The sequence below is a fragment of the Marmota monax genome, unplaced genomic scaffold (genome assembly GCF_021218885.2).
Source record: "Marmota monax isolate L192 unplaced genomic scaffold, Marmota_monax_Labrador192_F-V1.1 WCK01_AAM20220418_F8-fsc00158, whole genome shotgun sequence".
NCBI lineage: Eukaryota > Metazoa > Chordata > Mammalia > Rodentia > Sciuridae > Marmota > Marmota monax.
Window position 1 is genome coordinate 2,120,597 of NW_026694092.1, and position 22,363 is coordinate 2,142,959.

Below are 22,363 nucleotides of genomic sequence, written 5' to 3' on the forward strand. Positions count from 1 at the left end.
TAGCTGGGTCTTATGGGGTTCCATCCCTAGTGTTTGAGGAACCTCCATACTGATTTCCACAGTGGTTGTATTGATTTACCACCCCACTAAGAGTATAAAAGTGTTCTTTTTTCTCTACATCTTCTATTTAGTTCATTTGCTCATTTATTGATCAGGTTATTTGTGGGTTTTTTTTTTTTGTGGTGGGTTTTCTTTTCTCTCCCTCCCTCCCTCATCCCACACCCCTCCCTTCTTTGTATATTCTGGATATTGATCTTCTGTTGGAAGAGTGCCTAGCAAAGATTTTCTTCCATTCTGTAAGCTCTTTCTTTGCACTCTCGTTTCCTTTGCTGTGCAGAAGGTTTTTAATTTGATGCCATCCCATTTCCTAATTTTTGATGTTATTTCCTGAGCTTTAGTAGTCCTATTGAGAAAGTGTCTGCATGCACCTACATGTTGGGGTGTTTATGCCATGTTTTCTTCTAGCAGTTGCAGAATTTCTGGTCTAATTCCTAAGTCTTTGATCCACTTTCAGTTGACTGCCTGGGTCCAGCCCTGGCGGGAGATCCAGGGGTCCTAAAGGAGGAGTGGCATTGATGAAAGAAGAAGAGATGGGACAACAGGTTGCAAGTTATGAGCAGCCTCCAGAAAAAAATCTGCTGTCCTTAGAGGGGCCTTTTTTTTTAAATACCTTTTTGACAGGTGTTTTTTCAGGTAGTTAATGAATAGTTTCAAAGCCTGAAACATCTTTAATTTACATAATTTTCAAGAGTTACAATCTTTTCTGATATACATTGATTACCTTAGATATTGAGTACATTGTTCAAAATATATTCCAGCACCCTTAGCCAATCTTGATTAAGCTTTTAAGTTTTTACCTCAATCAGTAGGTGTTAGACTATGCAACTAGACTACATGTCTCCTGACCTATTATTCACTTTTAACTTTAAAGCATACCTATAGTTATTTCATTAACCTTTAACTTTAAAGCATACTTATGATTATTCATAAGCTTTCTTACTTCTAAACTAAAATACCAGCAAAACACATTTAAAATAGTTAAAGTCTATTACTTAAAAGCCTACTACTCTGAAGTGCCTCTAAAATATATCGATATTAATTTTACATTATTTTATTTTTATTTCCAAGGTAATTTCCTTTTTTCATATGACCTATTTAACTGCTTTCTTAAAGAGTTTCCTCGATCCTTGGTCAAAGCACACCAATTCTTATGTCTTTGTAATCTTTAACTAAAGGGCAGGCTCTGCACCTCAGCCCATTTGTCATTAATATTAACCATTTGTTTTCCATTCTCATCATGAATTCCTGTGTAAGGCAAAGGAGGGTCTGTTGGTGGGGGGAATGTATGTTGCACAGGTTGTGGCTTTAGAACAGGGGGCTTAATGTAAATTGTTAAGCTTTCCTCAGGAACCTCGGTTTGCAATCTTTTTTCCATGAATTTCTTGAGGAATAACAGTGTTGTTTGTGTTCTGAGAGATATTGAAACACACCTTGTGGCATGTCTCAATTGTATCCTCAGTCTCATTCTGGGAATTTTCCTGCAATCTCAGGCAATATGTACTTTTATTATTGATTGACGTATGCCCTGTTATCCATATCTTGAGTATCATAAACAAAACACTTAACGTTCCCCATGGTTCCGATTTCCAGATGGTGTGGTCCTGCCGAAGCATCCCCCACGCTGTGACCCTGTCAGACAGTGGGTGCAGGAACCCCTTCACCAGTTGATTTTTGTGCAGGGGAAGAGATAGAGATCCAAATTCATTCTTTTATTTTTTAATACCTTTATCTTAGTTTTTAAATTTTTTTTTATGTGGTGCTGAGGATTGAACCCAGGGCCTCCCATATGCTAGGCGGGCGCTCTACAGCTGAGCCACAACCCCCCTCCCCAAATCCGTTCTTGTACATACGAGTGTCCAGTTTTCCCAGCACCACTTGTTAAAGAGACTGTCTTTTCTTCAATGTATGTTTCTTGGCACTATTGTCAAGAATGAGATGATCATAGCTCTTTGGATGTGTTTCTGTGTCTTCTGTCTTACTGGTCTATAAGTCTATTTTTATGCCAGTGCCATGTTTTTATGCCAGACCCATTTTTAAGGGTGTTACTTGGAACCAGAAGCATTTCTAGATTATGTGGATAGCTTATGAGAAAGATGAGTAGATACTGTGCCTGCAGGCCAAAAGCTCACCTTCCTCAGTTACCTTCCTGAGGCTAGGCCAGCCATGCAGGAACCCAAGGAGGTTCACCTTGCTTTGTAAATGCTCATTAAACAGAAGGCAGAGACATAGCCCATCTTATTCCTCTCCTAGTTCCCTATGCTTTCCTTTATCCTTAGTACTGCGGAGAAGACATTAAACAGGAGTGAGTTTGTTATCATAGTGATGTTGGTGCCCTCTTCTGCTCTTGGCTTTCCTGCCCTTCCACCTTTTGCCACGTTGGACACAGCAACAAAGGCCTTGCCAGATTGCCAGCCCCTTGATCTTGGATTTCAGAATAGTAAGAAACAAATGTCTGCTTTTTACCAATTACCCAGAGTGTGGAATTATATTATACGACACAAAGCAGACCAAGACACCCTACCATTGCCCTTCCTCTGCTTCCTGTGTGTCTGAAAATGGCTGTGCCCACATAACATGGATTCTCCTAGATCTGATTGAATTAGTTCAATTTCAAAGACAAGCTGGAAAACTCAGTAAGCTCTTTAATAGTTTTCATCAACCTCTGCAATTCTTCTCAGTTTTCTCCACATGTCTCAGAGATAGTTGCCAGAATATATGGGCCCATAAGCACCAATAATATTAGCATTTGCCCAACCAAGATGTTTAGGCCTTTCATCTTTGCTTCCTTGTGACCTGACTTATACTTGGCCCAAAGTCCTTTTCAACACTTGTAACTGTGAACTGTAAAAGCCAATTGCTAAATAAGGTCCTGTCAAGTGGAGCACAAAGAAAGATGCAATACATACATACATAAGATGCAATACAAATGTTTAACTAATTTGTGGCCATAATTTCTCCAGGTGGTCTCAGCTCCTCCAGTTTAAGGAGGTGCTGTGTGGTTAAACTTCAGGAACCTGACCATAGACTCTTTTCTAGGAAAGAATTTGCCTCAAGAATATCCCACAATTCCCCATTTTCTTAGTTTATTACTCTTTGGTCCATCAACCCACTTGGGCTGCTCCCTGGGATTGCTGGCTTTGTTCTACTTGTTTTGAGTAGTTTGTTTCTTTATCACTGTTGCATGGATTGTTATAGATTTTGGACACTGCAGTGTTCTGTTCTTCCTGCTCCCTGAAGGTGGGCATGACAAAGTTTAGTTTCACAAATGTAAAAGGGAGATGGTACGAAAGATGTGAATGATTTTGGATTATTTTTTCCTGGAACATAGAAGAATAGAGATCAACAGCATGAAGGAACCACATGTCTATGAAGCATTTAAGTGAGAATGAGCCTGTCTTCTATAGCAGTGTTTTCCAAATTTGGCAGTATATTTGAGTAAATAAGGAAAGTGTTTAAAATACCATTGCATAGGCCACATCCAAATCCAATGACACACAGAATGTGTGGGAGTGAGACCTAGGAATCACTGAAAAAAATCTTCCCAAATGATTTCAACATATAGCCAAATTTGAAAATAAATGTTTCAAAGCTGTGCCTCTCAAACTCTAATCACCTGAATATTTTATGAAACCACTGATTTTGAAAAAATGTACTTTCTGATCCAGTAGGTCTGAAGTGTAGCATTCCTACCAAATTCCCTGGAGAAAGGACTGCCCATGTACCTATGTGCCAGATACCATGCTGGGAACTTTATTTATATTAGTTCATTTAATATTTTTTTGGTACCAGGGATTAAACTCAGAGTCACTCAACCACTGAGCCACATCCCCAGCCTATTTATTTATTTATTTATTTGGTGCTGGGGATTGAACTGAGGGGCACTCAACCACTGAGCCCCATCCCCAGCCCTATTTTGTATTAAGAGACAGGGTCTCACTGAGTTGCAGAGTACCTTGTTATTGCTGAGGCTGGCTTTGAACTTGTGATCCTCTTTTCTCAGCTTCCTGAGCCACTAAGATTACAGGTGTGCGCCACCATGCCCGGCTTTATTTTTTTATTTTGAGACAGAGTCTCCATAAGTTGCTTAGGGCCTTGCCAAGTTGCTGAGGCTGGTCTTGAGCTTGCGATCCACCCTCCCTGTGTCAACCTCCTGAGCCGCTGGGATTACAGGTGTGTGCCACCACATCTGGAAACTCATTTAATCTTAAAAACAACTATGAAAGAATACAATTACTCCCATTTTAAAAAATGAGAGATTGAAATTGAGTGACTAAATCATTGCCTAAGGTTGGACGGCTAGTACAGGAGGAATCTGGATTCATAGACATGACTGACAACAACGCCCATAGGTTAATGGAAATTGTTGGATACTATCAAATGCTAAGCAGAAGTGTCAATATCTGAAATGCTAGACAGTATTTTGTAGGCACAAAATTCTTGGGATCACGGAAGGAAAGTACCAGTGCTATTGATTGGTTTTGCACTGTTGTCTCATGTAGTACATCCAGGCAGACAAAGCCCCTGCAACCATGTGTGTCTTTGCACCCCAGCAATGCTCCAGTGTTGTGGCATCAAAGATGTCCAGGATAAGTCGGAGTAGAATGTGAATAAATCTTCATAGAAAAATAGTGCTAGTGGAAGATGTCAAAAATAAAGCATGAGGGGCTGGTGTTTTGGCTCAGTGGCAGAGCACTTGCCCACATGTGTGAGGCCCTGGGTTTGATCCTCAGCACCACATAAAAATAAACCAGCAAAATAAAGATAAAAAAATTAAACAAAGCAAATAAAGATATTGTATCCATCTATAACTAAAAAATAAAAAAATAAAGCATGAATGTAATTTTCAACTACATATCAATGGATCATTGATTCTGGAGGGAGAAATTGTATTCTCTGCAAGTATTTGGTTTTGACTCCTTGATTTGAATATTCTTCCAAACGAAAACATCTCTTAAAAATAGGTCTGCTCCTATATGTATGTGTGTTCTTGTACTTCGGATTGAACCCAGAGGTGCTTTACTTCAGAACTACATCCCCAGCCCTTTTTATTTATTTTGAGACAGTGTCTCATTACGTTGCTAAGGCTAGCCTCGAACTTGTGATCCTCCTGCTTCAGCCTCCTGAGTCACTGGAATGATAGGTATGTGCCACCACGCCTGGCTCTGTGTGTACTTTTTTAAGTGATTTTTTTTTCTCTTTCAGGAAGCTGAAAAATGAGCTCCTGGAGGCAAAACGTAGAAGTGGGAAGACTCAACAAGAGACCAGCAGAGTTTGTGTTCACTGTCAGAGAAACCTGGGCCTCATCTTTGACCGGGGAGACCCGTGCCAGGCCTGCTCACTGAGGGTGTGCAGTGAATGTCGGGTTGTGGGCCTCAATGGCAGCTGGAAGTGCACTGTCTGCGCCAAAGTCGCGTGAGTTTTTTTGCCCTTTTTTTTTTTTTGTAGAAAGAGAAAATTTGATAGATTGGAGTGGGGAAAGCGAGAAAGAAAAATAGTGTGTTATAAATTTAGGGATAGAGAGTTAGATAGGGTTCAAGTATAGCCCAGTTACGTTCAGCAGTGCCTTGGCAGGACTCTGGGGTGTGTGTGTGTGTGTGTGTGTGTGTGTGTGTGAGAGAGAGAGAGACAGAGAGAGACAGAGACAGAGAGAGACAGAGAGACAGAGAAACAGAAGAGTTGAGATAGAGGTAGATTCAAAGACAGAAAAGAGTATTTAAAGTTCCTTTTGCAGCTGGGAGATTTACTCAGGGGGTAGGGCACTTGCCTAGCATGGGCAATGCCCTGAGTTCAATCCCCAGTACCAAAAATATAAAATAAAGTTCTTTTCTTTATGGTACTGGGGGTTGAATGCTGGGGTGTTCTACTACTGAGCTATACCCCAAGACCTTTTCATTTTTTTATTCTAAGACAGGGTCTCACTAGGTCTCCCAGGGTGGCCTCAAACTTGTGATGCCTCAGCCTCCCGAGTAGCCGGAATCACAGGTGTGGACCACCATGCTCAGCAGAGAACAATATTTAAAAGAATAACTGTGGCTGGGTACCATGGCACACTCCTGTAATCTCAGCAGCTTGGGAGGCTGAGGCGGGAGGCCTACAAGTTCAAAGCCAGCTTCAGGAACTTAGCGAGGCCCTGAGCAACTTAGTGAGAACCTGTCTCAAAAAAAAAACAAAAACAAAAACAAAACAGTGCTGGGGATGTGGTCAGTAGTTAAGCACCCCTGAGTTCAATCCCTGTTACAAAAAAAAAATTATCTTGGGAGGAAATGTGGGTGGTGTGGTACCAGAGTGACTCCATTTCTCCCTTTTCTGCTTCTCTCAATAAGAACTACTGCTCTGTTGAAGACTTTTATATTCAGTGACTGAATTACTTAACTATTTTTTTTTCTGTTGTTTCATAAAGGTAACCCTGAATAGAGCAATTTATACTATGTTTCAACAATGAATTGAGAAAAGCCATTCTAAAGAAATGGAGCATTTAAGTTCTTTTATTTATTTATTTTTGTGTGTGGCACTAGGGATCAAACCCAGGGCCTTGTGCATGCAAAGCAAGCACTCTACCCACTAAGCTATATCCCCAGCCCAAATTATTTTTATGACTTACTTGGGATACGTTACTTTGATTGACTTAAGTGATTATATTCAATTCAACAAATGTCCCACATAAGCAAATCACTTTTAATACTTCCTTCCTGTCATTAGTGAACATCCTCTCTCAGATCTAGGAGAAATCATTGACATGTAGGTTTCAACATAGCCTTCTGATTTGAAGGAGTTCTTTATATATTCAGTACACAAGTTGTATTGGCTACATGTGTTGAAGATATCTTCTCCCACCTTCTCACTTGGCTTTCCACTTGCTTAATGGTTCCATTCAGTGAACAGAAATCTCTAATTTATGGTAGGTTAATATGCTCATCTTTTCTTGTATGATTAATAGGATTTCTTTTTCCTGTATTCTTTGCAAGGAAATTTTCCCTAACCCCCAAATCATGGAAATATTCTCCTTTGTGATCTTCTGTAATTGTTACTATTGTATCTCACTGTTATTGTAATTGTTATTAATTTACATATAAAATTACTTATAATTGTTATTTTTTTGTTGTTGTTTTATACCAATTGACAGATAATCTACCTGGAATTGATATTGAGAGAGATATACTAAACTCTCTCAATAACCATTGTGAAATTCCTATTTATCCTTTTAGTTATGTTTATATTTGCTTATATATTTAGATTTACAACATAGCTACCCTTTTCATTACTGTATATTTTTTGCTACATTTCTTTGCTTTAATTCATATATATATATATTTTTCCTTTTGCCTAAAGGTAGGGTACTCGTTAGTGTTTAGTGTCATTCTGTTACTGATGAATATGTGTTATTCTTGGCATGACTTTATTTCACTCTTGAGTTTTCAATGATTATTCTGTTTATTACTTTTTTAACTTTAAGTTAAATTTATTTGAAATCATAAAAACATAAAAATTGAAGGCATATTTTGATACATGTTTGTATTGTATAATGTTTAAATCAGATTAAACATATCCATCTTCTCAAACATTTATCATTTCTTTATGGTAAAAATTTCCAGAATCCTTTCTTCTTTTTGAAATGTCAATGCATTGCTGTCACCTATAACCATCCTCCTGTCCAATAGCACATCAGAACTTCTTGCGGTTGTGGCTCAGTGGCAGAGTGCTTGCCTTGCACATGTGAGGCACTGGGTTGGATCCTCAGCACTACATAAAAATAAATAACGATATTGAGTCCATTATGAATAAAAAAATTTTTTAAAAAGAACTTCTTACTTTAACTGTAACTTAGTATTCATTGATAACTTTTTGCCATTCTTCCCTCTCTCGACAATGACCCGCACAAACCAGGTGAACTGGGTTTAAAAGAGCTGGCTGCAACATTAAGCTAAGAAAGGGGCAAAAAAACACACAATACAGAGAGTAGTTTTTAAACCGAGAGTAGGACAGCTCTGCAGCCTTAAGGGTCAGCTTCCTTGCTGGAAAGAGGGCTGGAAAAGGGGGTGCATGCACCCAGAATCCCTTTATTTATAGCGGTGGGTGTGTGGCGGGGCATCAAAGGGGGGTAAGGTTTCAAGGGTGGAGTCTTGCTTCATGATGTCTTCCTGATGGTCAGCAAATTGACATCTTGGCCAGTCACACCCATCTCAGGCGCTGTGTAAGATCTTAGGCAGAGCTAGAGGGGGAGGCGCACCTGCATCACGCCATCACACTCCCTGACAGGGAGTTTGCAGAGCCAGGCCTCTCCCCTCAAGAGGCAACTATGCGCAACATAATCCATGCACAGCCCACGGGCAGCTCATGACACCTCTCCCCTACTCTTCCTGACCTCTGGTAATTACCGTTCTAGTCTCAACTTCTATGAGATCTGCTGCAGTCTGGCTGGGCACAAAATCACGAGCCACTCACAGCCTTGTAGATTCAAACAGCAATTCTTTATTCCCAAAACTCTCACGGCACTCTACATGCATGTTCTGGGGAAAATTCACCGGCACTCTGCTCTGAATCCCAAAATACTCTCTGAATCCCCGAGAACTCAAGGGGAACTCAAGGAGCCGGCGGGCGCCTGAGGCAGCAGGATACGCCCTATTCCCAGCAGGGTCCACCTTAAACCTGGAACTGCCCTAAACCCAAGGGGGAGGGGGCGCTTGAGGCAGCAGGATACTCCCTATTCCCAGCAGGATACACCCTAAACCTGGACCCACCCTAATCCAGCAGGATCCTCCCTAAACCCGGATCCACCCTGGTCCTTGAGCAGGGTCACCTTTCTCAAACATTCATGCAATGTCACTGCAAATGACCTGGGTCCAAGGCAAGCCCATTTCCACAATGGAGAGTCCTCCCTCTAAGCAACATTGGGTAGGCCATGCGTCATTCCTACTTGGCAATGGCTCTCAGCAGAGATCAACTTTTTTGGATTCCATGTATGAGTGAGATCTTGTGCTTCCTGTCTTTCTTTGCCTGGATTATTTCATTTAACATAATGATCTCCAGTTCCACCCATGTTGTCACTAATGACAGGATTCCACTCTTCTTTATGTCTGTGTATACATACATTGTGTGTATTTACCACATTTCTTTATCTATTCATCAGTTGATGGATGAATAGATAGATAAATGGATTATTTCCATTTCTGGTTATTGTGGATATTGTTGCAAGGAAACGTGGGCATGCAGATGTTTCGTCAACATACTGATTTCATTTCCTTTGGATATATGCTGGGTAGTGAGATTGCTGGATCATATGGTAGTTCTATTTTTAATGTTTAAAATGTTCACTGGTTATTGAATCCTAGGTTGGAAGTTATTAACTTTCAGTAAGTTGAAGATTCCATTGGCTTCTGGTTTCTAATATTTGTTAGGTAATCAGCTGTCAGTATACTGTTGAAGGTAATATTTTCCTTTCTTTCTATCTTTTTCTTTTTTTATATTTCTAGAACTGGAGATCAAATCCAGGGCTTTGCACATGCTAAACAAGTGCTCTGCCACTGAGCTACATACTTGATCCTTTCTTTTGACTATTTTTAATATTTCTCCCCTTTCTACTGGGCTTTCAACAGTTACTGTAGCATATCTCAGTCTGATTTTCTTTGTTTTTAATCCCTCTTGGGGTTCCTAGAGCATCTTGAATTTGTGTCTTAATTTTTGTCACACATGAAAATTTCTCAGACAATCTCTCTCTGGGTATTTATTTTCCTCCATTATCTTGCTCCTGTGTATCTTAGTCATGCTCAACATCTTTTGTATAGCACTCATGGTCCTTTCTGTATTTCCTATCCTTTTTGTATCAGAATTCAGTTTGTATATTTTTGTGAGGCCTTTCTTCAAGTTCCTAAGTCTTGTCTTTAGCTATGTCTAATTTGCTGTTAAACCCATCTATTTAATTCTTTAATTCAGTTATTGTGTTTTTCAGTTTTAAAATTTTCATATTGTTTCTTTCTCTTTTCGATCTTCTTATTCTTTTCTTGTAATGTATTCAAATTATTTGTAGTTATTTAATAGTCTATAAATTACAGCTCCATTACCTGAGTGTCCTATGGGATTATTTCTATTGCTGCTTGTTTTTCTGGGTTTTGGCCATATATTTCTATAAACCTGGTAGTCTTTGACTGATGGTCAAAGTAAAGCTTAGTGAGATTCTGCATAATATGTATCCATTGAGAATACACATTTTTCTTTTGGAAGGGAAATAGGACAGGGACACTGCATATTCTTGATGACCTTAAGTCAGAGATTGAAAAGATTTCCAAAATTGAGGCCTCAGTCCCCATGAGGGCTGACATGTTTCTGGATCACATGTACTCCTAGGGAATAATCCCTCAAGGTCTCATAACATATATATTAGGTAAGAGAGACAATTGGGTTTACATTTTATAGATAGCAGAAATAAGAGCACAAGAGATAGTATATGTGTTAGTTGACTTGGGAAGAGTATCAATGTTTTTGAGTTTATTTGTTTCTTCACCCAGTTCCTTTCCCACCAGACTATATCAAGTTGAGATCTGACATTTCAGGACAATGAAGAAGGAAATGAAATTTCAAAAAATAACTGATGTTTCAACTGCAGAGTTAGAATTGATGGGGATTCCTTAATAACCATTTCTCTGATTCTTATACAATGCTATTTCATTTGATTCATTTTATTTGATGGTAAAGCTTAGTGATATTCTGCATAATATGTATCCATTATTTATTCTTTTCCATTTTTATTCCACTTCTGTTCATCCTCAACTTTACACTCCAGACCCTCATTCACTCAGACTGAACTAACTAGTAACTGTGACTCAAAAGCCCTTCAGTCATTTCCAAGTAGCCTCAAGCTTTGGTATGGGAAGAGGACTTTTATCTTTAATTTATCAATACCACTGGCAATTTCTGAAGCGTACTTTTCAATACAAGACCCAAGAAGCTTATGTTTTTAGCCATCAACTCATTTACTAGTTAGTATGAATGGTAACTGAAGTCTAATTCTGAGACCTTCCTTCTAAAGCTTGTCTGATTACCTTAGGCTGTATAATGAGAAATTAACTTTAAATGTGTTAAGTGAGTAGGATTTGGCGAGTGTTACAGAAGCTAGCCTACTCAAACTAATACAAACCATTTCTGTGTTTTTCCTTTAGATCTTATGTGCTATATATTTTACTTATTTATCCTTTTTGTATTTCTTCCTCCACTAGAATATATGCTTCATAACCATGAGGGCAAGGTTTTTATCTATACTGATATAGTTCTAGTACCTAAAAGAATGCATATAATAAGTCCTCAAAATGTATGTGTTAAATGAATAGATGGAAAACAAACTGATAAATACATGGACAAATGGCTTCTACTTAAAGCATTTCAGAATTGAGCAACTGAAACAAATAGATTTTTTTGTTTTTGTTTATGTTTTGTTTTGTTTTTCTGTCAGGATCAAGGGTTTAAAACAATGAGCCATATCAAATACATTTGTCCTCTAAACAAAGACATTTTTTAGCTATCACAGAAAAATAAAACAATAACACAAATTGTTGTCAGAAGCTGTAAGAATAAGTAACAACAAATTGAAAATTCTGTGTTTTTCTTGGGACATGTTGATGCCTTAATAAGAACTTTCTGAATCAACTGCATTCCTCTTATTGGTGAGACAATAATTGAATAAAACCAACCATCCACCTATCCAATTGATCTATCCATAGACCCTTTCATTCATCCCTGCTGCACATTAATTGATAACCTGTTGTTATATAAGGGGCTAAGGACATAAAAGACTACCCTCAATGGTTTCATAAGCTAAGAAGCAAGATGAATCTATTAGTTTATCATTTTATCCACAAATAGAATTCTGTTTATTTATTTATTTGGTGAGGTACCAGGGACTGAACTCAGGGCATTCAGCCACTGAGCCACATCCCCAGCCCTATTTTGTATTTTATTTAGAGACAGGGTCCCATTGAGTTGATTAGGTAGGGCCTTACTAAGTTGCTGAGGCTGGCTTTGAACTCATGATCCTCCTGCTTCAGCCTCCCTATCTGCTGGGATTACAGGCATACGCCACCGCACACGGCTCTAAAATTCTATTTCAATACATTAAAGTGTCCTAAGGAGAAAACAGCTTTAATGTGTGATTCTTATACCTCTGTGATAACAACTCATTTATAGTTATATCCTCCTGCAACCATTGGAAATTTACATGATGGGTGTTTAAATTTAGGATATCAAAATCCATGCTTAATTTTCAAACTGAAAATCGGAGTATACTACTCTCCAATATTCCAGCTACCAATGTGAGTGATCCCAGAAGATCAAAACTATTTGTCAGTATTGGAAGAGTCTTGTTTGCTATTCATAGAGCAGTTTTCAAAAAGGAAGCACGAATGATATTTTATTGCCAGTACACACCTTTTGTTTGTTATAAGAGACTGTTACAACCCCACTGGGCTATCTCCTTGTTTAATAGACCATAAAATTGAAATTCCCACCCTGACCTCTAAGAGATGAGATGAGTCAGAAAGTGACTCATTCTCTAATCAGCTGGAAGAACAACCTTTATTGTCATTTACCTTGGATTGGATAAAAGTAAAGACATTTTATTTCTGAAACCCTGAAATGATTACAGCAGGAAGTGATGGAAGGGATGCTACCTGTTCAAATGAGCTGAGCAGTTCCTGATATTTTCTCCAACCCAATTCAACAAATTGGCCTCTATAGGTCTAGTTTTAAAAACGACTCTATAGAAACAGAATGAAAGGGACCTTGACCCAACCAGTGGGTTCATTTTGCTATCTCAATAAGATCTATAAAATTCCATATGATTATGTTAGCTGAGGCAGTTGCCATCTAACATAAAGATGGTCATAATGATTGTTTTTCTGAATTAGCACCCAATTGATCCCCAAAGGACACCAAAAATAATAATAAAATAAAAAGCCACCAAAAATGAAATAACTTTAATATGGCATTGATTAACTGATCTTGTATTCATAGCATGTTGTGATATCTCATGCTGCTATTCTTTAGTACTATAATTATTAGTACATATTAATTAATAGGATTCACTGTGACATTTCCATACATCCATACATCATGGAATGATCATGTCTATTCACCCTTCTTTTATCCTTTTCCACTTGGCCCTCTATCCCTCTCCTCCCCTGACTTCCTTCCTAGTCCCTAGTGACCCTTTTCCTACTTTCAGCTCATCTTCTTCTTTGTTTGTTTGTTTGTTTTTTTGGTCTCCACATAAGACAGAGGATATGTAATATTTTGCTGAACATGATGTAGGAAGAGCCTGAAAAAAATTTTTTTTGATGAACTGGTAATGATTATTGCAATAGATGAAATATAACTGAAATAGATGAAATAGAAGAGTGTCTATAAAAAACAAAACCCTTGAAATGTGACATTTGCCAGTAAATGGATCCATCTGGAAAGTATCATGCTAAGTGAAATAAGCCAATCCCCCAAAACCAAAGGTTGAATGTTTTCGCCAATAGGTGGAAGTTAACCCACAATAAAGGTTGTGAAGAAGAGAAGTTCAGTAGATTAGATAAAGGGAACGGAAGGGAGGGGGGATAAGAATAGGAAAGACAGTATAAGAAATCTACCACAATATTCCTGTGTACATGTATGAAAATACCTAAGTGAACCCCACCATCTTGCCTACCCACAAGAATGTCCTAATTAGAATAAGATATATCTCATGCTTGTATATTTTTATCAAAATGGATTCTAGTGTCATGTATAACTAAGAAGAACCAATTAAAAAACACCATATTGATGAGGAAAGGGAATGGGAGGTGGAGGGAGAAAGGTAGGGAAAGAGGAAGTACTGAGGACTGTTTAAAACAATTATATTCCATGCATATTTATATTTATATATAAATTATATATAAATATAATTATATATTCCATTTATATTTATATATAAAGCAAATATATTACATACCACAATGTTATGTATAGCTATAAGGCACTAATATATTTTTGAGGGTACTAAGGATTAAAATCAGGCATTCGACCACTGAGCCACATACCCAGCCTTATTTTGTATTTTATTTAGAGACAGGGTCTCACTGAATTGCTTAGTGTCTCACTTTTTGCTGAGGCTGGGTTTGAACTCACCATCCTCCTGTCTCAGCCTCCTAAGCCGCTGGAATTACAGGCATGTGCCACCACAACTGGAGATTGCACTAATATTTTTCAAATCAGTTGGTAGAGTGCTTGCTTTGTATTTACAAGGTGCTGGGTTCAATCCCCAGCACCACAAAAAAAAAAAAAAGGAAGAAAGAAAAGAAAGAAATAACAAATTAAAAAAAAATGAGAAAAGCTAGTGCCAATGGATATCACATACATAGTGAGAGTGCAGGAGGAATGTATAGTTCTTCATTATGTTAAAGAACAATGTGGTCCCTGACACTTAGAAAGTGATCTGACACATGTAGGTGTTGGTGTTCTTAGGTGTTGACACTCAGAGGTGGGCTATGGTGTTCCGTTGGACAAAATCTCAGAGACCAACATGCGCAAGATCATTCTACAACCACAACGAAGTGGAAGAAAACAAGAACACGTCATAATCTTGTCTAAGCATAGACAAACATAAGGAAAACAATTATGCCACACAGTACCATGGCCCCCCTTTCTTAGTTAACATGAATCGCCTGTTATTTTCTTACTAGATAAAGTTTATTAGCCTAGCCACCATAGAATTGTCCCCACTTACTGACATCACTTAATCCAGAGAAAATTCCTGCTGCCCTGAACTCTTCCCTAAATTACCCAACATGAACCTGAATCCTACAGTAAATCTTTTCGAGCACCTCTTATTGAGTGATACCACCCATGGCTCCTCTGTCATATATTTTCCTTCATCAAAATAAGTAAGAATCTCAACATATTCAACCATAGGGAGGTTCCTGGTGTTCCTGGTGAGGGTCTACAGTTGCCACATAGCCATTTCAAAATCACCCCTTAGTTTAGCAAATTTTCATAATACAGCTGCAAAGGAGAAATTTCACATCAGCAATCCCCCATTGACCCAAAGTTATTTGGAAAGGTAAGAAGCTGTTTGGGGTGCCTTGATGTGCTATTTTACAATGCCTATCAATTATATACAAGTGCCCCCACCCTTTTTCAAAATGCTTTGTTCACTGGGAGATTGGTATCTTAAACCTACATAAACTAGAAAGATTTTTTAAAATTTGAAAATATCATACCTTTCAAAGACTCTGTAATATGTATGTAAGGTTGAAACAATATTTAAGAGAATACCTGTGTATTCATCACTTAGTTTAAGCATCAACACATTCAACCAGGCACAGTAGCACATACCTGTAATCCCAGTGGCTCAGGAAGCTAAGGATGGCAAGTTCTAGGCCAGCCTCAGCAACTCAGCAACATCCTGTCTCAAATTACAATATTGAAAGGGCTGGGGATGACTCTCAGTGGTAGAGCACCCCTGGGTTCAATTCCTAGTACCACCAAAAAAACCCCCGAGATCAACACATTCTTGTTTTGCATTTTTCATTCCTTTATGGTTTTACTGTATTTGGGTATTTCCCTAGGTCATGTATTTTCTAGTTGTATATTTTGGGACATTATAGAAATGAAAATCATACTATTTGCATTCTTTTGTGATTTTTTTCCCTTTGGCAGTTCTGGGGATTGAACTCAGGGGCATTCTGCCACTGAGATTCATCCCCAGTTCTTTTTAATTTTTTTAAATTTTGAAACAAGGTCTTGTTAATTTGCTGAGGCTGGCCTTGAACTTGTGATCCTCCTGCCTCAGCCACCCGAGTCACTGGGATTACAGACGTGTGCCATCATGTTCAGCTAGGGTAAAATTTTTATCATGTACACCCTAGGGTGGATTTTTAAATCTGTACAGCATGATGCATTTGTAGATTGTAATCAGTATTTTAAAAATTAAATATAATAGAAAATGTCATCGACATATACATTTATGTATGCAAATACATATGTACTTATAGATGTACATAACATCTGTATATTTATCTTCTGGATTATGATGTAAGATGTTTCTCACTGTCTGCCACAAATATTTAAAAAGACTATTGCAGAGTGATAACTAGGAATGGAATTGCAGGGCAAATGCTATGAGCATTTTCAACTTTATAAAACAGTATTTTTTTAACTTTTTTTTTTAGGGCTGAGGTTGTGGCTCAGCGGTAGAGCACTCATCTAGCATGTGTGAGGCCCTGAGTTCAATCCTCAGCACCACATAATAAATAGATAGATAGACAGATAGATAGATAGGTAGATAGATAAGTAAAATAAAGGTATTGTGTCCAACTACAATTAAATTTTTTTGTTTAAATTTTAAAAAACTTTTTTTTATTTGTAGATGAACCCAATATGTTTATTTTTATTTATTTTATGTGGTGCTGAGGATTGAGCCCAGGACTACAACCCCGGCCCATAAAACAGTATTTGTTTTTATAACAGTTGTACTAAATTAAACTCCACCAGCATTGTATAAGGGTTTCCTTTGCTTTGTAATCTTACCAGTACTTGGTATCATGAGAATTTTTAATTTTTTCCAAATCAATAAATAGAAGGGTATCTCTCCCTATTGTTTTAATTTGTATTTTTCCAGGTACTAATGAGGTTAGATAGCTTTTTATTATGGTTATTGCCTCTGTAGTTCGTTTTCTGTGTTAGGACTATTTCTGCATATTACATAATTTTTATTAGGTTATTGGTTTTTACCTTATTAATTTGGACATATTCTTTATGACCCTCTTCATCTCTAGAAGTGTTTTTGTCTTAAGTCTATTTTTTCCACATTCTTATTGGTACACTATAGTCGTACATAATGGTGGGATTTATTGTTACATATTCACACACACACACAACATAACAATGTTAATTGGCCAGTGTCACTTCCAGCACTTCCCCCTTCCTCCCTTCCTCTAACACCCTGGTCCCTTTCCTCTATTCTACTGTTCTCCCTTTGATTTTCATGAAACCTCACCCCTCCCCACAAACTCACCATTTTTTTTCCTTTTTCCTAACTTCCACATACGAGAGAAAACATAAGACCTGTGACCTTCTGAGTTTGGCTTATTTTGCTTAATTTAATAGTCTCTAGTTCATCCATTTTTTCTGCAAATGGCATTTATTTCATTCTTCTTTATGGCCGAATAAAACTCTTATATATATAATATTTTCTTTATCCATTTATCCATTAATGGACACCTGGGCCAGTTCTATATTTGGCTATTGTGAGTAGTGCAACTATAAACATGGGTATGCATGTATCACTGTAGTATGACAACTTTAATTCTTCAGGATAAATACCAAGAAGTGTTATAGCTGGGTCATATGGTGGTTCCGTGACTAGTCTTTTGAGGAACCTCCGTATTGATTTCCATAGAGGTTATACTAATTTACTGTCCCAGCAACAGTGTAAAAGTGTTCCTTTTTCCCCACATCCTCTCCAGCATTTGTTATTATTTGTATTCTTTCCTTTCCTTTTTTTTTTTTTTATTTTGATACCTGGGATTGAACCCAGGGGCACTCAACCACTGAGCCACATCCCAAGCCCTTTTAAAATATTTTATCTAGACACAGGGTCTCACTGAGTTGCTTAGGGCCTTGCTAAGTTGCTGAGGCTGGCTTTGAACTCACAATCCTCCTGCCTCAGCCTCCTGAGCTGCTGGGATTACAGATGTACAGCGCTGCTCCCTGCTATAGATAGCCATTTTAACAGTATTAATTCTTCCTAATCATGAAGGTGAGAAATCTTCTTATGTCTTTAATCTCTTTCTTCAGTGTTCTATATTTCATTGTAGAGGTCTTTCACCTCCTTAGTTAGATTTATTCTTAGCTATTTTATTTTAAGCTATTGTGAATGAGATTGTTTTCCTGATTTCTTTCTCAGCAGATTCACTGTTGGTGTATAGGAAAACTTTTGATTTTTGTATGTTGATTTTGTACCCTCCTAGTTGGCTGAATTGGTTTATTAGTTTTAGCAGTCTTTTGGTAGAGTTGTTTTTTTTTTCCCTTCTCTTGCCTAATTGCTCTGGCTATAATTTCTAGCACTATATTAAATAGTTATGCTGAGAATGGACATCCTTTTCTTGTTCCAGATGTTTTAAGTCCATTTTGTCTGGTACTAATAAAATATTGGCATAGTATGTATTTTTCCATCCTTTGAATTTGAACCTTTCAGTGTTTATATTGTTTAAAGTGAATCTCTTGCATATGATATATATGCTACTGAAAAATGTTATATATTTAAATATTTGCTATAATACATGCTATATATCCTGTGTATGTATTATTGTGATATAAATATATCTGTATGTAATCTTAAAAGTTAAGCTGACAGTATTTATTCTTAAATAATAGAGTTTGGTGAACATATTCTTTGTTATTACTATAATATTTGCATTAATTTGTATTATCTATAGTTTGATTGAAATACATTTTTCTCATTCCATTATATCCTTTCTACTGGTGTAGGTATTATATCCTTTTTTTCCCCCCAGTGGTTACCTTAGAAATGACAACTTTCATATTTAACTTCACATATCAATAGTTTTACCTTTCTTCTGATCAATAAAAGGAGTTCAATATTCTTTTTTGTTTTTGTTTTGTTATTTTTTTATATGAGGGATTGAACCCAGGGATGCTTAGCCACTGAGCCACACCCCCAGCCTTTTTTAAATATTTTATTTAGAGAGGGTCTCACTGAGTTGCTAAGTGCCTTGCTAAATTGTTGAGGCTGGCTTTGAACTCGAGATCCACCTGTGTCAGCCTCCCAAGCTGCTGGGATTACAGGCTTATGCCACCACACCCAGATGAGTTCAGTATTCTTAAATTGCAAATATCTCCTTTGTAGCTGGCATATAAGTTTTGTCCTGTGTTTAGACAAACCTTGTTGTTTAATCCAACAATTCCAATATTAATTTTGTGTACATATAATTTGTTTATATTTATACACATTTTTCAATTTCATTGTTCACCATTGCTTTTTATATGTCAGCTCTATTTTATCTTCTTTTCAAGTACAGTGTTTAAAGTTTCTGTAAGTGAGAATCTATGGTAATAAATTATCTCAGTTTTTATTTTGCTGAAAAATTCTTTATTTCATCATTATTCCTAAACAGTGGATAATACATTCTAGATTGACAGCTATTTTTTTCCCAGAACTTTGAATATATCATTTTACTGGCTTCTCAAGTGTCATTCTAGTTGCTCTTTCTTTATAGGTAATTGTTTTTTTTTCCTCCCTAGTTATGTTTGAGATGTTCTCTTGGCCTTTAAGTGGTCTGTAATTTTACCATAATGTGTCTAGGGATTTCTTTTCACTTTTCTTGCTTGGGAAAGAAGAAAGGAATAAACCTAGACCATCATCACCTTATGGCCAGGGTCTTCATTAGTCTTCTTCACCTGTATTTTTAACCCTAAACACAGGGCCTGACACATAGTAAGAATGCAATAAATATGTGTTAGGTAATGAATCCATTCATAAATAATTCTAATTCATTTTCTTACAAATAATAGAAGAAAAATATCCCAGCATATATATTAGCATATCTTATTTCAGATGTCTCCAGTAGTTAACAGCAAATCGGGCGCAGGGGCACACACCTGTAAGCCCAGCAGCTTGGGAGGCTGAGACAGAAGGATTGTGAGTTCAAAGTCAGCCTCAAAATTAGAAAGTCTGTGTATGGGCTGGGGTTATGGCTCAGAGGTAGAGCGCTTGCTGAGCATGCATGAGGCACTAGGTTCGATCCAACACCACATAAAAATAAACAAAACAAATGTATTGTGTCCATCTACAACCAAAAAGTATTTTTAAAAATCTAAAAAAAAAGTCTGTGTATGTGGCTTAGTGGTTAAGGACCCCTGGGTTCAATCCCTGGTACCAAAAAAAAAAAAAAAAAAAAAAAGTTCATAGTAGATAAAGAAACAAAGTGAAATTTGGGGTCATTATTCTTTTTTAGAATAAGAGTCCTTATTTTCCCCCTTTAAAACCAAAGAGAACCTAACTTGGATTCACATTGAAATAAGTTTCCAAGTGGTTTGAGGTCCCAGGAGTTTAATGTCAAATAAAATCAGGACTTAACAAATTCTGAATACTCGGTAATCATTATTCACAAATCGTGAGTATAACTCATTGTAAATCCAGTCAAACCCATTCTTTAGAGTACAACTTAGAGGAAACAGAGTCTATTTCAAGCCTTGAGATTTTCAAATACTAGATTGATATGGTAGATAGGGACATAAAATATATAATACGTGTCACATTGGTTTTTCTATTCTCTTTGCCTCTCTTTATTCTGTCCACTCTGCCCTCAAAATACACACACACACACACACACACACACACAATATGTTATTCCTTGCTTTCTGTAGGTTTTTACCCCTCCTCAAATCCTTGTTAAAGTTGGCAGGTATAAATTCTCTTCTGACAATGTTTCCAAACTTAAAGGGTATAGGCTTTCAATATAAACCCTGTCTCTGTGGTAACACCTTTACAACTTTTGGCAAATTATTTAACACATGTGAGCTTTACTTTCCTTGTCTGTAAAATGAGAATAATAATAGCTATTTGATGTCTCACTGTGAGGATTAGAGATAGCATATATAATGTGCTTGGTACATTACCTGATTACAATACCTGGTATGAATTCATTTAGTATTAGTATTAGTTTCCTGTTATTCTGCCAAGCTTCTATCTACCTTCAGGACTTGAACAGGTGACTCAGGTATAATCCCAAGAGATTGTTCTGATGTTTTGAAATTCTAAAGTAACAAATGACTCAAGCACATATCTGAGTTGAGCAAATACAAGGATAGCAAAAGGTAATGCCTAACAATTCTAGAAAGATCTTATTTGTGTTAGGTGTTGGCAGCTCTAGATGTCTGTGGTAAAGGTGATATGGAGGCTCATTTCTTGGGGCATGAATACTGGAAGTGTCCCACTTTCTCCTGTCATGCATGAAACTTTTATCAGTATATTATTCACTCCATACCTTATCCTAAGAACATATATAAAAAAAAAGAGCTAAGACCTTGGCATGTCACCAGTGGGTGGTTTTCAACCACTGAGCTATATTGTTCCTCTTAGTCTTTTTCATTCTGTGAAAACCCTGACTTATTAAAGAGGTTGACAAACTTTTTTCTTTTCCTAAAACACCAGAGAGTAAATATTTTAGGCCTTTTGGGCTATATTGTCTACTGTTACAACTGTTCAACTTTGTGGTTAAGGCACATGAACAGCCAGGAAAAACACATAAATAATTAAGCCTCACTATCTTCCAATAAAACTTTACTCACACACACTAAATTTTGAATTTCATCTAATTTTCATCTGTCATGAAATATTCTTTCAGGATTTTTTTCCCAGTCATTTAAAAAGATGTAAAAACCGTTTCCTAACTTGCATAAATAGGTTGGTAGGGTGAATTTGACCCACAGACCACAGTGTGTCCATCTTTACCCTATTGTGCTTCTGGATTTTTCTTATTATCTTCTTGTGATGTGTGCAGATCTTTCCTGTGCTAAATTTTAAAATACATACTTGACTATGTTTAATTATTATAGTAGTTTTCTATTGTCAGCTTAACAAATTATCATAATTTGGCAGCTTTAAACAATACAAAGTTATTATCTGATCATTCCATAAGATTGAAAGTCTGGATTGGATTGGCTCATTTTTCTACTTCTGGTTCCACAAGACTGAGATCAAGGTGTCAACTGATTGAACTCTTATAAAGCAGCTCTGGGAAGAACCTAATTCCATGAATACTCTTGTAGGCAGAATCCTGTTCCTTGTGGCTGTATGAATGAAGTCGCCATTTCCTTGTGGGCTATTAACTGAGAACCACTCTTAATTCCTTGAGGCCTCTCTTTCCATTCCTTGCCTGTAAGATCCCCACATCTTAGAGCCTCCTCAGCATGTTGAGCTTCACATTTGCAATCTGACTTCTGACTTCTGTTTCTTCCTCTATTTTTAAAGACTCATGTGATTACCTTGGGCCTACAGGAATAATCCGGGATCATTTGCTATTCTAAGGTCAACTAATTAGCAACCTAATTCCATCTGCAAAGTCTGATATCATCAGTATGTACATTAGTGTTTGATTGGCAGTAATCTTGAGAGGACATCTTTAGCATTTAAATACCACAATTATCTCCTGGATTTCTAACATAAGTATAAATGTATAGATCATTTGAGCTGCACCCAGAAATAGTTTAACATATTCAAGCCTTTTGGTTTTGGTAGGTTAGACCTTCTTAGATTGGATATACCCTAACA

At 37.2% G+C, this 22,363-nt stretch overlaps 1 protein-coding gene across 5 annotated transcripts in view; it reads left to right on the plus strand.

The window, feature by feature from the left end:
• The window catches only part of Sytl5 (synaptotagmin like 5), a 257,975-nt gene that overhangs the window by 169,664 nt on the left and 65,948 nt on the right, over positions 1 to 22,363 (plus strand). For all 5 annotated transcript variants that reach the window (XM_058585750.1, XM_058585751.1, XM_058585752.1 and 2 more), the window contains one exon: positions 5,263 to 5,472. In XM_058585750.1, coding sequence (XP_058441733.1) covers positions 5,263 to 5,472 — 210 coding nt within the window. The remainder of the gene's footprint in view (positions 1 to 5,262; positions 5,473 to 22,363) is intronic.